Here is a 15414-nt window from a genome sequence, read left to right as displayed (position 1 = left end):
GGAGGGCACCTGAACCCTGCGGAAGATGTTTCAGTGAATAGGGAGACCGTGGTGAACAATAACTCAAGTATAGGTTACAGAATCTTCCAGAATCTTGCATCACCAGTGGCCAGTTGCTCTCTTCTTGAACTCAGTGCCACATAGGCCTCCTCTACCGTTTTGCATTCTTACAAATGAAAAAAATTCCTTCTCCTTTAATAAAGGCTCCAGAGTTGTAGCTTGAGATTGCAACACCAATTTTGTCCCCATGTATGTTTCAAAACCTGGTGTGTCGGCTCACCAAAGTAAAACAGAAATAAGAGCAATGAAAACTATCTACACGGCCCAGTGCAGCAGAGTTAAATTACACCGTCTTGATTTCATCTGATGCTCACTCACTCACAACAATTTAGTGTGTTGGCAGTTCCACTTTATAGGTGGAAAAACCGAGGCTGCACAAGGCCAGGAACCTGCCCTACTGACCTCATCTCCCCTGAGATGGCCATTGAACATCCCCGAGTTTCTTGCATCTGGCCAGGCCAGATGCTGGCTTCTTCCCTAGGGATGTTCATACCGGGCTGAGCAGACATGAACCCTGAGATTTGGCCAGTCCCACACGGCCAAGAGGCATCTCATGCCCTCAGCATTTAACCATCCGTTTAAAAATGTGTCAGTACAGATGCCAACAGATACATAGGAAGGTGCTTAACATCACTATTCATGAGGGAAATGGAAATCAAAATCACAATGAGGTATAACTTCACACCCCTTAGAATGGCCATCATCAAAAAGACAAGAGAAAACAAGTGTCGGTGAGGACACGAAGAAAAGGGGACCCTGTGCGCTGCTGGTGGAAATGCAAACTGGTGCAGCCACTGTGGAAACCAGATGGAGGTTCCTCAGCAAGTTAAAAAGAGAACTACCATATGGTCAGCAACCCTACTTCCAGTCTCAGATCCAAAGGAAACGCAATCAGCATCTCCAAGAGACTTCTGCAGCTCCAGGTTCCCCGCAGCATTACTCACAATAGCCAAGTCATGGAAACAACCTCAGTGTCCATCACTGATGAATGGATAAAGATGTGGTGCAAATATACATTGGAATATTATTCAGCCATGAGAAAGAAGGAAACCCTGCCATTTGCAACAACATGGAAGGAGCCTGAGGGCATTATGTTCAGGAAAATAAGTCAGAGAAAGACAAATACTGCATGATCTTGCCTGTATGTGGAATCTAAGAAAGCCAAACTCACAGAAAGAGCAGAATGGTGGTTACCAGGGTCCAAGTGTGGGGAAAACGGAGAGATGTTGGTCAAGGGTCCAAACTCTGAGTTTAAGATGAGTAAGTTTTGGGGATTTAATGTACTGGGGGGCGATTATGGTTAATACTGTGTTACATACTTGAAAGTTGCTACAAGAGTAGAACTTAAATATTTTCACCACAAACAAGAAACGGTAATTCTGTGAGGTCATGGAGGTGTTGGCTAGAGCTATGGTGGGAAGTCTTTCACACTATATAAGTGCATCAAATCAATGCACTGCATATCTTAAACTTACACAGTGTTATATGTCAATTCTATCTCAATAAGGCTGAAACAAATAAAAAATAAAATTTAAAAAATTAAAATGTATCAAGACCATTTTCCCCTAAGGGGGAAATTCTTTCCTAAGATGTGTATGGATGTCTATAAATGCCAGAAACATGTCAAATTATTCACAAATGGGCTTCATCAGCAGAGTTTCTGCCTAATTGCAGGATTATCAAAATGTGATGTAGAGTCTGTATTAGTTCCCTATTGTTGCTGTAACAAATTACAACAAACTTGACAGCTTCAAACAGCAGAAATTTATTCTGAGGAGAATAAACTGTTACACAGTTCTGGAGGCCAGAAGTTGAAGGCCAAAATCAAAGTGTTGGTAGGGCTGTGCTTCTTCCAAAGCCTCTGGGGACGATCCTTGCTTCTTCCAACTTCTGGTGGCCCCAGGTGTTCCTTGGCTTGTGGCTGCATCACTCCGATCTCTGCTTCCAGCTTCCCTCTGTGTGTGTCTCTGTGTCCAAATTTCCTTCTTCTTACAAGGACGTCAGTTACGTTGGATTTAGAGCCCACCTCCATCCACTAGGGCCACATCTTAACTTGACTACATCTGCAAAGACCGTATTTCCAAACATGGTCACATTCACGGGTTCTGGGTGGGCGTAAATTTTGTGGGGACCTATCCAACCCAGTACAGGGTGCACTTCATAATACAACACAGGCACCTGTCAGGGCCAGAAGCACACCCCTTGCAATCTCCTGGGTTGAGCTCCAGAGCCATCCCAAAAACACAAGGCAAACACATTCCCAAAATCCATCTCGGCAGCTCTGATTCAGGAGGTCAAGGAGGGCCCAGGAATCTATGTGTAAGAGCTGTCCATGTGATGGGTAGCGGCCAGGCCTGAGAACCTCTCTTGTAGTTATAATGACAGCCATAGCAGCCGCCACTCACTGAGCTTTTCTTGTGTGCTGTGCACTGAGCTAAGTGCTTACGTGCCCCACTTCATCCTCACGCTGATGCTCGGTGACAGGTGTTGTCACATCAAGTGTGAGAAACTGACGGGGTGCAGGGAGCCTCTGTGACTCACCCAAGGCCACACGCAGCTAAGTGGGAAGCCTGGGCTGGAAGCCTGTGTTCGGTCATTTCACCATGCACACAGCCATGGGACAAGCAGTGAGGACCAAGAACCATCATAGGGAGCTGGGTGCCAAGGGAGTTCAGAAAAGGGAACTCCCCTGGCAAGACACTGCATGCTCCAAACAGGCCTGGGGGAGGTGCTGGGATTCCCAAAGTGATTCCATTCACTTTAGTCCCCGCTCACATAGAGCCACCGTACTAGCACTGAGTCAGGGAAGTGACAGAGAGAGGGCCCCCTCCCACCAGGGCAGTCAGCAAAGGCATGTCTGAGATTAGCCACCACAGGCAAGTGGGACCAGCAAGTACTGGGTGCTCCGTGAGTATCTGATGAATATGCCAACGAGAGTCTGAGTGAGTTCATGGCACAGGAAGCAAGAAAGAAAAGGATGCTAGGCAGAGGAACCCATATAAACAGAGGCACAAGGACTGGAGAGCTTGGGTTAGGGAATAGTGGCTGAAATGTAGAATTCAAACATCTAAAATATCTAAACATCTAAGCCAAGAGTACAGGATGCGATTTTAATAATAACACCAATAATAGCAGCTCACATAGCTAAGCAGTTAAATCCCAGGCTCTGTGCTAAGGGCTTTACACATGCTGTCTCACTTTATCCTATGAGGTATTCCTATGATACCCATTATACAGATGAGAGAACTGAGACTCACAGAAGTTAAGCAACTTGACCAAGATCACAGAGCTTGTAAATGTGCTAGATGGAGAACTCAGACCTTTGTCCGTCTGACTCCAGGGCCCACAGTCTGGTTCATGCTGGGATATAGAGTTTACACTGTCCCGTGGTCAACAGGGAGCTCCTGTGGGTACTAAGCTACAAAAGGACATGCCTGGAGCTGTTGTCTGAGGAGGACCCACCAGGAAGCAGCACGTGAGCCTCCCCAGCGATCCCAAGGGGAAAAGTGAAGTAAGCAACACAAATATCCTAAAACAGAATTACCCCAAACAGCAGTTTCTTAAAGTAAAAACTCCAGATGGGTGGTTTTTATTGCAGGCTGATTACACAAGCAAGAAAGACTCATCATTTTGGTCACCACCCCCATTCCCCAAACATGCAGAAGTCAGCCCACATCAAGCAGACTCCTTCCATTTATCTGAAAAAGATAGTATTGTTCTCAGTACACTGCTGTTGATTTCAGACATGTAAACAAACAGAAAAGAGTCTTTGGTCACCCTCAAGAAGAGGGAAATATTGGGACATTGGTCAAAAGCCACAGGGACACATTCCTGCCAAAGGGAAACAATGCTGGGCTACAGGATCCTGGGTTCACTGGCAGGTGAAAAACTTGTCCTGTGTGGACGTACAGCACCCTTCCACATTCCAGAACCACGGCTGAACTAACACACAGCAGACAGGAACTTGCAGGCCGCTGGGAACCAGGCTCCTTATCAAGGTATGGTGATGGAGCAGAAGAGAGTCACCACACACACACGCGCACACACACACACACACACGCACACATGTACACACCCTCCCTCCAATCGAGGCTGCTTTGGAATGACCCCAGCACATGATCCTTTCGTTAATTAATCCGAAGGCCTTTTGAGTTCCTAAACACTTGGAGATCATCCGCTGGAACCCATGCACTTTGCAGAGGAGGGGACTGAGGCTCAAAGAGGTTGTCTTACCCAAACTGCACAGCTAGGTAGAGGTAGACAGGGTCTGCCCTAAAACTCAAGCCCCCTGACTCCCAACCCTAGCTCTCTTTTTCTCCTTCCACCCCATTCTACCGCTGCTTCCTAAGAAATGTTTCTTCTTCAGAAACAAAAACCAAAAAAGCAGCAGACACACATGCACACAAATACACACACACACACTTTTCCTTTAAAATTAGTCAAAAATTATTGAATCCGGGAAACCGAAGTTCAACATGACATTGTGCTTAATTAATGATGCTCTCTTCATATTTTTCCTATCTTCAAAGTTGCTTTTTAACAACAGGAAGAGTTAAGTAGAGTGACTGTATTAACTCTGAATTTCTTGCCTTTGAATAGTCGGTGTCACCACCTTCATGTGATTCAAATTTAGTTGCTTTGCATCTAACTGAAGCATTGCACAAAAAAAAGGTAATTTGCCATCCAAAGGAGGAGTGAGGGGAGAGCAGAGAAAAGAGGGGACATATTACTTAACTTTGGGATGATAATTACCCGAACACAAAGACGCTTACAAGAACATTCTACGTTGGATATCAGCCAGAAAAATTAAACCTATGTTACTGCTTCAATACCTCTGAATCCTAGGAATTGGAAGAAAAACATCTATTCTATGAATAATAGCCTCTACAGTCCGAGAGGGCAGCGGTACATGAATTTAAAAAAAAAAAAAAAAAAGGAAGAAAGAAGAAAAGAAAAGAAAAGAAAAAGAAAAATAGTCTCGAGCTTTTTCCAAAATGGTGCTAATGCGCCACTGAAACTTAATTTTATAATTTACTGGCAGTCAAGATGGCAGGAAATAAAATAATTTGCTATATTCTGCACAACAAACCCTGCTTTTCCCAGGAAGGCGTAATTATCCCCATGGAAAAAAAAAAAAAAAGAAAAAATACGCCATCTCATATTAGGCTAAAGTCTCATCAAGAAGAGAAAAAGTGCCTCATTACACGTAATTACCAGGGAATTAGAAACATCATTTAACTAAATGAGCGAATAATGCTCAGGATATTGAAGAAACTTGCCTGCACTTCTGCAAAGCACTCTAAGTCCCATTACAAAAATTGCCCCTCTTTAATGGAATAATTTTCGGCCTTGTCTGCCTTGCTTTAAAAATAAAGAGGCTCCGAGAGGCAGAAAGAGGCTGAAACTGCCATAAACAACTGTTGAAAGGACTGGAGAGAAGGCGCTGTCTCTCCTGGAGACCAAGACTCAGAATGACTCATAATCTACCGTAATCATGAAAATTAAACCTGAGGGCTTGAAGAAAGGATTACCCCCTTTCTAATTGTGCTTCCTCAAGACTGCGACGTACTCGTGAGTATGTATTAAGGGACGACAGATGAAAGATCTTCAGGTCCGGGTACAGCTTCCCTGCTCCAATACAAAAGCAGTTACAGCTATTCCACGTTCTCTTAAAACAGAAAATTATAACATACCTGCAGATTGATGTTTATTGCAGCTTCATACAATGATTTTTCGAGCCACTCAAAAGCCTCCAGGCTTGGGTTGGGATCCCCCTCCCCCTTTTCCGGTCACTTTTAGTATTTGTCAAAATCCAGCATCAAAGCAGTGAATTTAACAGAACTACCCCAGCTTCCTGCACCAGCACCCTTTACTCACACAGGGAGCCAGAAGAGGAGGGCGCACTGATCCTGGTTGCCTCGTCAGTGTCTTGACTTTAGAGCAAGTAAGATCAGAAAGGGACTGGTACTGGTCAGATTCTTAGCAAATGACCCAAGAAGGAACTGAAGAAGGCACTGTAAAGAAGAAACGAGAGTCAGGGAGGACTGCAGTATCATCCTGAGGACCCTGCCCCAAGACCCTTTAAGGAGCTACCCCTAACCTTGAGCGACAACAAGTCCCCTTCCCTGGGACAGGCACAGCCTGAGCAACAAAAGGTGCCATTCCTTCCAAATGGACTTTTAGCCATTGGCAACTGAGACCCCCCCATATCAGAGGTAAGGAAACTAAAACCAGGCCAAGGCTACGGAGCTCCCCGTTCAGGTCCCTTGTGTCCCAGTCCAGATTCTTACATATAAACTAGTCGCCTTTCAGTCGGGCAGGAATGACGTTCCTGCTTCCACACCACGTCTGAACTCTCTGTTGCCTTGGAGGTTCTGCGGTCCAGATGCATTCCTTCCTGGTGCAGCCCTTGTGAATGATCGCAGAAGAGAACCCCACAAAGCGCTGGCACTATGGGTGTGCTCATCACAAGCACCTGGCTTTGGGGAGCTTGCAGATGGTGGGCAGCGAAGGCAGGGGTGCTAGGGTGGGAAAGACCCGAGGCTGGTCTGTCCCTCTACCTCCTAGAGCCACTTTGACCTGACCCTCTGAACCACTTTCTAGGTCTGGTACCCAAGAAATCAGAAAATAATGAAAGGCAATTGGTTGGTTTCCTCAGGAATGAGAAAAGTTTCATACAGATGACGCTCTGGAAGGAAAAACCACTCTGGGGGATGATAAAGGGCAAAGTGCCCTGGGCTTCTTTAATCTTCTCCTTTAACTCCAGGATGGAGCTTGGCACTACTGAAGTTTCCAGAGGACAGGAAACGAAGAAGTTGACCTCCCATCCCAAGCTCATGGAGCAAAGTAAAAGGGGGCACAGTAATGACAGCTACTGCTTATCTCATTTAAGGAAGAAGAGTCTGGTTAACTAATTTACCCACCAGGATCACACAGCTAATAAGTGTGGACCCAGAATCACAACTCAGATCCACCTGCTTCTAAAACCCTTCCCTTGGGCCACACTGCACTATCTTCTCCAACGAGAACCGCCAAGGAGTATTAATAATAACACCATTCACTGCGGCAGAGGACTTCCAAACGTTTTTCAAAGTGCTTGCACACCTACAATCTCCAGTGAAGTAAATCAGGACAGCCCAATATCCACTTCACTCCAAAATAGAAAATTATCTAGAGGAAGTCATCCTGCCAACAAGCAGCCAAGACAAGAGACACTTCCTCCTGAGCCGGTGGTCATCTTGGTAGTGGTGGTAAAACAAATTCTGAGAGCAGGTACACCTGGCCTAAGATGTGTAAGCCCAACCCCTTGGTTCATTTCACCAACCAGAATTAATTCTCTCAATGTTGGCAATATCAGGAAACTGGGAATATTTGAGCCACTACTTTTATTTTTCTAATTGTTTCTCATCAAGTCATCTATCTGGTGCAAATAGAGCAAAATGTTTAAACCACATGGGCTAGCTCATCACGATGCCACAGTAAGCGCACGTTCTGATCACCCTCTGCTCCAGGGACCACAGCAACGATGGCTAAATTGTAAGAGAAAACAAAAAAGACAGATTTTGACCCTAAAACCAGAAACTGACATCTATGCGGAGCTGATCTCTGGGGCTGGTGGCAGAAAGCAGCAGCTGGGAGGCTGGTATCTGCCGGGTACGAGGGGTCTGTGAGACAGGAAGAAGGAAGTACAGAGAGAGAAACACCAGCAGTAACAACAAAGGACCAAAATTAAGACCCTTTACTCAAAATCTTGATGGGGAATTCCTGTTACAATGTATACATATATCAAATCGTCACATCGTACACCTTAAATATCTTACAATTTTATTTGTCAACTGCACTTCCATAGAGCTGGGGGGGAAATAATAAGCCTAAAAAACAAAATTATAAGTCAGCCATCAAAATCAAATTGAAACATATATTTAATCCAGAGGACATTAATTTTATAGCTCTGTCAACCAAAGACTTTATTGATGTCTAAAATATTCAAGGAGATAAAGGAAGGCATGACTTCATTAAAAACAATTCAAGAAATTATGTATCAAAAATAGGCAAATATAAAACAAGAAGAGGCAGATATAAAAAAAACCCCAGAAATCCTAGAAATAAAAAACACTTACTGGGTGGAATAAATTCTACACAAATACAAAGAGAAAATTAATATATTGGAAGAGGGTTCTGAGGAACTCACTCAGAACAAAGCACAGAGAGAAAACACAACATCCAGCAAGCAGGAGTGCCAGAACAAGGGAATGCTAACGAATTTGGGGAAAGCAATACTCACAAATATAAATGCGACAAATTTTCAAGAAGTTAAAGTTTGTACACTTTGAGTACCAAGCAGGTACAGATAACATAAATCACAGTGAAACTATAGAACATAAAGGATCAGGAGACGACCTTAACAGCTTCCAGAGTGTAATGGTTAATTTTAATGTGTCAAATTGGCTGGGCCACAGTGGCCAGATACTTGGCCAGTCATTATTCTGGACATTTCTGTGAGGGTGTTTTTGGATGAGCTTTATATTTGAATTGGTGGACTTTGAGTAAAGCAGATTACCCTCATAAAGTGGCTGGGCCTCATCCAATCAGTGGAAGGCCTGACTAGAACAAAAGGTTGACCTCCCCCAGGCAAGAGAGGATTCTACCAGCAGCTTGCCTTCAGATTTTGTGTGCAACATCAGCACTTTCTGGTTCACCAGAAGACTGCCTTTGAAGAGCTCTCTTTCCTGAGTGTCCAGCCTGCCAGCTTCCCCTTATCAGATTTTGGACTCACGAGCCTCCACAGTGCATGAGCCAATTCCTTAAAATAAATCTCTTTATATATACATATACATCTTACTGATTCTTTTTCTGGAGAATCCTGACTAATATACAGAAGGAAAAAAGACAGATATTCTATAAAGAAACAATAGTTACACTTATAACAGGCTTCTCAACAGGAAAGTACAGATGCTAACAAAAAGGAGGCTGAGGGGGAGCCTGGGCGGCTCAGTCAGTTAAGCATCTGGCTCTTGATTTCAGCTCAGGTCATGATCTCGGGGTCGTGGGATCAAGCCCTGTGATGGGCTCCAAGTTCAGTGGGGAGTCTGCTGGAGATTCTCTCTCTCCCTCTCCCTCTGCCCCACCGCCCCCACACTCTTTCTCTCTCTCTCTCCCTCTCTCTCTCTCATAAATAAATAAATATTTTTTTAAAAGAAAAAGCAGGCTGAGGGAAAATTAACTGTCAACCTAGAATTTTATATACAGCTAAACCACCCTTCAAGAAAAAGAACAAAATAAAGACATTATCTGGAACACAAAGATATGCTCACTATGGGCAAAGATTTTAAAAAGTTAATACATGTAGTTAATTAACTATAAAAAGAAAATAACTAACTTTGGCATTTTAAAATTGAATAAAACTAAAATTAAAACTGTAAACATCAATTATAAGAAAGCGGGAAGGAGTGTTCAGTGAACAGGTAACATGTGTGAGACCACTGTTGTTGGGAAGAGGCTAGCAATACTGAATATTTTATAGAGTTTGACAGAAAGTTTTATGCTTGTGGTGCCTCGTTGGCTCAGTGTGACCCTTGATCTTGGGGTTGTGAGTTCAAGCCCCACATTGGGTGTAGAAATTACTTAAAAATAAAATCTTTTTTAAAAAAAATGAAGTTGTATAGTTAATTATGAGTGCTTAAACTTGAAGGGTAGCTATCAATCTATAACCTTCAAACTGAAGTGAGATGGAGAAGGACAGAGAATATGAAAAACTTTATCAATCCACAGAGAGCAGAGAAAGAGAAAAGAGAAACAAAAGCATGGTAAACAAAAATACCCAAACCAATGAAATAGTAGAAACTATAGAAATGAACTTATATACATCAGCGGTCACATAAAAATCGAAATGGATTAAGTTCATCAATTAAAAGACTGAAATTACTAGATTGCATCTGCATTTTTAACCCAGCTATATGATGCTTAAAATAGACATACCTAAAACTCACAAGAAATGCTGAAAATATTGGAATATAAATATATATCAGATGCAAATGCTAACCAAAATAAGCCCAGAGAGTAATATGACATCAGATAATATGTAAAGCAAAAGGTATTCATAGGGATGAAGAGGCATACTTTGTAATAATCAAAGGGAAAAAAATCCACCTAGAAAATATAATAATCACAAACTTGTATATACCTAATAACACAACCTCAAAGTAATGTAATTCATAAAATATATAAAAATATATAAAGTAAAAAACTACACAAAGCAAAAACTGAATTACAAGCAGAAACTGACAAATCAACTTCGTGGGAGCTTAACACATCAGAAAATTGATAGCTAATGTAGTTCAAAATTTAATCAGAACATAACAGATTTGAACAACAAAATTAACAAACAATCTAATAAATATAAAAATTGAACTCTACACCTGACAGAGTAAATTCTTTGCAGATGCACATGAGTCATTTATAAAAACTATTTGTGTCACAATGGAAAACATAACAAATCACAAAAATTAGTATCATTCAGACCACTCTCCCTGACTACACTGTCATTTAGTTGTAAATCAACAGATAGCCCACATGTTTGGAATTTAAAATGTACATCTCAATAATTCATGACTAAAAGAGGAAATTCTCAGTGGAAATTATAAAGTATGTGGAACCAAATAACTCTGAAATAACTCATATCAAAACTGGTGAGATACATACAGCAAAGAATATACTTAAAAGTAGACAGTGTATAGCTTCATATACATTTATTTTACATCGAGAAAGACGGTGTATTACTGAGCTTTGTGTTCAACTCAAGAAGCAAGAAAGAGAACCAAAGAGAAAACCTAAAGAAGTTGGAAGAAAGGAGAAATTAATGAAATAGAAAAGTAGCAGGAGACAGGAGCAACAAAACCCAAAATGTTCTCCGGTGGGAAGCAATTAATAAAATAGACATTCTTCTAGCAAGGCCAGGCAATAAAAGTCACAACCAATATTAGGAATAAGAAAGTAAGTAGTAGAGACTTTTTTAAATCATAAAAGAATGTTACAAACAATAAATCTGGAAATTTACATGAAGTACATATACATATATTACCAAAATTGACACAAGAAGAAACAGAAAACTGGAATAAATCGAATTGCATTGCCAACCAAGTCTCCCCACCACCCCTACCACTTAAAACCTACAAGGCAGCTCTTACCAGATCTTCAAGGATCAAGTAATCCTTAAATTGTTTCAGAGACTAGAAAAATAGGGGAAACTACCCAATTCGTCTTAGAGGACGGACAATAAACTTGATATTAGAACTGGATGAGACCCGGGCAAGAAAGAAATCACGAGCACACAAGAACGGCACTAGAATGCAGAGCTGCAGCACAAGCCAGGAAAAGGCACGGCGACCCAGCAGCAGCTGGGGCACCCCAACTCCAGGCCATGGAGGTTACACCCTACCAGCTTTGTGAAAACTTCAAGTAGAAATCCAGCAAGAATTCAAATTCTCTTTTTTTTCCCCCTGTACAATCTAGAAGCCATGTTTTGCTTGCTCTTCAGTACAATGGGTGAAGTCAGGTGGGTGGGAAATCAGTCAAACTCTACCCAGAAAGACACCCCCTCCAGTCTCATGCACACCCAGGGGGACTTTGGTTTTCTAACAGCCGGTATTTATTCAGACTGTGCTGGGTGCTACGCAAAGACTTGTGCGTGGGGTGTGACTGTAGTAAAATACACATAAAATTTACTGGTTTTGCCATCTTCAAGTATACAGTTCGGCAGCATGACGTACATTCCCACAGTTGGGCAACTATCACCCACATCTCCAGGACCTTTTTCATCTTCCCAGACGCAGTTCCCAAGCTCCCCCTCCAATGGCAACCACCATTCTACTTTCTGTCTCTCTGTATTTGACCACTCTAGGTACCTCCTGTTAAGTGAATCACACAGTCCTTGTCCTTTCGTGACTGCTTTGTTTCACTTAGCATACTGTCTTCAAAGTCCATCCATGTGGAGCATGTGTGAGAATTTCCTGCCCGAATAGTATTCCACTGTATGTGTGGACCCCGTTTTGTTTCTCCGTCCATCCGCTGAGGGATGCCTACCTGCTCACCTTTTGGCTGTCGTCAATCATGCTGCTGTGAACATAGGTGTACAAATGTCTCTACGAGTCTCTGCTCTCAATTCTTTTTGATATATACCCAGAAGTCAGTTTGCTGGATTACATGAGAATTCTGTATTTCCTCTTTTGAGGAACAAACCACACTGTTTTCCATAGAGGCTGCACATTTTCCATTGCTAGCAGGGCACAAGCCTTCCGATTTCTCCACACCCTCGTCAACACTTGAGAGTTTCTGGGTTTTTTATGACAGCCACTCTCAAGGGTGTGCATGGCATCTCATTATGGCCAGAGAGATTTTCATGACACTAGACGCACGGCAGGCATCCTTGGAAGAAGGCTTCTGTTCCCACAGTAACAGCTCAGTTTAGAGCTCAATTTGTGTTTTAAAAGAGACTAGGGAATAAGGCAGGGCTGGGGGGGTGGGGGGGTGTAGTTATAAGATGCATGACCTGAAATAAAAGTCCTTTTAGATTAGAAAGAGAATATTCGATTATTGAGTCCCATGGGAGTCCACCACTACACAATGGCACTCCTACAGACCAAAAGAAAGAATAAAAGGAAAATAGGAATTTGTGTTTATTTTTGGCTTTGTGGGTCAAAGATCACCTTCCAAAGGTATATCTTTTATATAATAGCCAATGTAACATAATATTACCATGTTATATAATATATTATGTAACCAGTTAGCATGAATTGAGTCCTCACTCTATGTCAGGGACTGGGCGAGGCAATTTTCATACCTTTTCATGTCATCCTCCTAACAACCACCTGTTCAGACAAGGTGGGTGAAGCCTGGGACTCAGGAAACTTACCCCAGATCACATAGCTGGTCACTTGCAAAGCCAGGATTTGAGTCACAGGCTGTCTGGCTTGGAATGTCCCAGCTCATAAGTCGTAAGACTTCAGGACTTTTTTTCTCCCGTTCCAATTTTCTCTCTTATAAAACTTAAGTTTAAGCTCAGCTTTGCTCACCAAGTTAGCTGCCACAGACTTCAGAAAATGGAAGCCCCTCTGAAGAGGAAGGATTTCTTTTAGCCACGCTGCAGTTCTCTTGATAACTTGCCACTTCCCGGGTATCGACAAACTCTTTCTTTAGTAGAGAGCACAGATTGCACGCACCCAGCTACTTCCCTTTGGATTGTGGCACACATTAAATGCTGAAGTTTCAGTATTGGACCACCTTACAAACTCACAAGACAGCTGGATAGGGTTTGAGCCTCCAAAAATAAATGCCCCACTTTTTAAATGTAATAGCATATATCCGGCAATCAATAGTCAATTGATTTATAACTACACTGCAGAACAGAAAAAAAGGCTTACAGATGAGCCTGTAGAAATTCATCCAGAGACCCAAACAAAGAATGCAAGAAATGCAACAGAAGGTTGCATACAAAGGTCTCAATGGAAGCAAGATCTCCATTTTTCGGGGGCTCCATGGTCTCTGCTCCTCAATGCACACCTATGCTCCCTTCTCTCCACCTTACTTACTTGCTTGTACGTGGACCAGAAGGAGCTTTCCCAGCCACCAAATGTACAAAAGCCTCCATCCAGCTGCTGAGCCTACCACCAACTGGCTCAGTCTCTTTAGTGCCCTAGGAATGAATTCCAGTTGATCCAACTCATCTTTCAGGACAATGAAAGTCCAAGGTCACCACCCTATTTCCAACCAGAAAATCAGATGCCCTTGGGTCAAGTATCCATCTCAAGTCCATTTAATGTGCCAAGAAGGAGCGGGAGGTGTTGTATATAGTTCTGTGGCTTCAGATACTATCCCAAGGAAGGGGACTCGGTCCAGGACTGAAAGAGCAATTGTGCAGAAGATATGTTGGGGAGGTGATAATTTGGGAGACTGTTTTAACGATGATTATGATTATATATTTAAATATGTATATAGCCACATAATGCTTATCCACCTACACTTTCAATATCTCTAAGCTTAAAAGAAAAATACCTAACTCTTGTCCCCTTCCTCTCAGCCTCAAGCCACTTTGCTGGCTTATGTGCCTGCCCCACCCCAGTAAACTGTAAGCTTCTTGAAGACAAAGATGACATGTGATTCATCTTTGATTAACAGTAACAGTTATATAGCAATTCTATCTCAATAAAGCTGGAAAAAAATAACAGCAGTTAACATTGTGTACTATTAATATGCCACATACCAGTGCAAATCACTTTACACCCATTAGCTCATCTAATCCTTACGACTATTCTATAAAATACGCAGTTATTATCACCACATAGACTAAGGACATAAGGCTCAGAAGTTAAATAACAACCCCAAATCTCATAGTTAGTGAGTTACAGCACCTGCATTCAAACCCGACAAGTCTACCACAAAGCTCACCCTTCTAAACCCAATGTTATGTCCAAGGCAGGTCATTCAGAAGTGTTAAGATCAGGAGATGGATGGATGGGTGGATAGATGGATGGATGGGTAAGCAGGTGGGTGGGTGGATGAATGAGTATGTTAGGAAAACAAAAAAGCGACCCACAAAAGGAATACTTTGGTGTCCGGTGGGCTTAGCAGCATTAAGGCACGTTCCTGAGTGAGGTGAAAGGCATGGATTTGCTGTATTCCTAGCCTTGCTAAAACTTTAAATCCCCACCACTAGTCCTAAAAGCATAAGAGGTCATATGACAAGGAAAGGAGGAAGGGATGAAGGACAGAAATAAACATGTGAGTGTCTATTCTCTCATGAGCTTTCACAAATCCGAATTTGTCTGGATCAGCACGAACCCACCTTCACAAATGGTAGTGAGTCAGAAGGGTCATCTTCATATGAAAAAGGACACCTCATTATGTCCCAGAGACCACAGAAGCAAGGCAGAAAGGTTTTAGCACTTTTGTCCACCACTAAACACTTGCCCTTAACAACTTTAAAAGCAAAAGGCTTTGAAAGAATGAAAGCCCTTTGGAAAAGAAGACTTCACACTTACTTCTAATTCTCTTCCTCCTTGTGTCAGTCCGGGTTCAGTCAGGGAGCAGAGACACCACAAAGAAATGGAATGAGATTTTATTATAGGAATCTGACTATACACAGTTGTGGGAGGAGCTGAGAGGGGGCGAGAAGGTCCAAAAGAGATGCTGGCAGATCAGCAGTCACCAAGCAGTCGATCAGAGAGGGCAGGCATGTCCAGGCACAAAAGGGACTACAAAGGGGAGCCGGGTACAGGCCTCTGTGTAGCTGCCGTCCTGTCTACAGCCACACAGCTGGTGGAGGGTCTTAGGCTCCAGTTGGGCATCAGGGCCAAGAGC

At 42.6% G+C, this 15414-nt stretch overlaps 1 protein-coding gene across 2 annotated transcripts in view; it reads right to left on the bottom strand.

The window, feature by feature from the left end:
- Positions 1-1801: 1801 nt before the first annotated feature.
- The window catches only part of BUB3 (BUB3 mitotic checkpoint protein), a 35600-nt gene continuing 21987 nt past the window's right edge, over positions 1802-15414 (bottom strand). Inside the window, exons 8-9 of one of the 2 annotated variants that reach the window (XM_064595402.1) lie at positions 5938-6074; positions 1802-2123 (exon numbers count right to left, since the gene is read on the bottom strand). In XM_064595402.1, the coding sequence (XP_064451472.1) occupies positions 6032-6074 (43 nt within the window). In that variant the 3' untranslated portion in view covers positions 1802-2123; positions 5938-6031. The remainder of the gene's footprint in view (positions 2124-5937; positions 6075-15414) is intronic. The other variant, XM_064595404.1, reaches the window with a different exon arrangement.

This window comes from Mirounga angustirostris, unplaced genomic scaffold, assembly GCF_029215605.1.
Source record: "Mirounga angustirostris isolate CCGP_5_RB_7025 unplaced genomic scaffold, mMirAng1.0.hap1 SCAF_6, whole genome shotgun sequence".
Taxonomy (NCBI): Eukaryota; Metazoa; Chordata; class Mammalia; order Carnivora; family Phocidae; genus Mirounga; species Mirounga angustirostris.
This window is presented reverse-complemented; position numbering and strand designations above follow the sequence as displayed.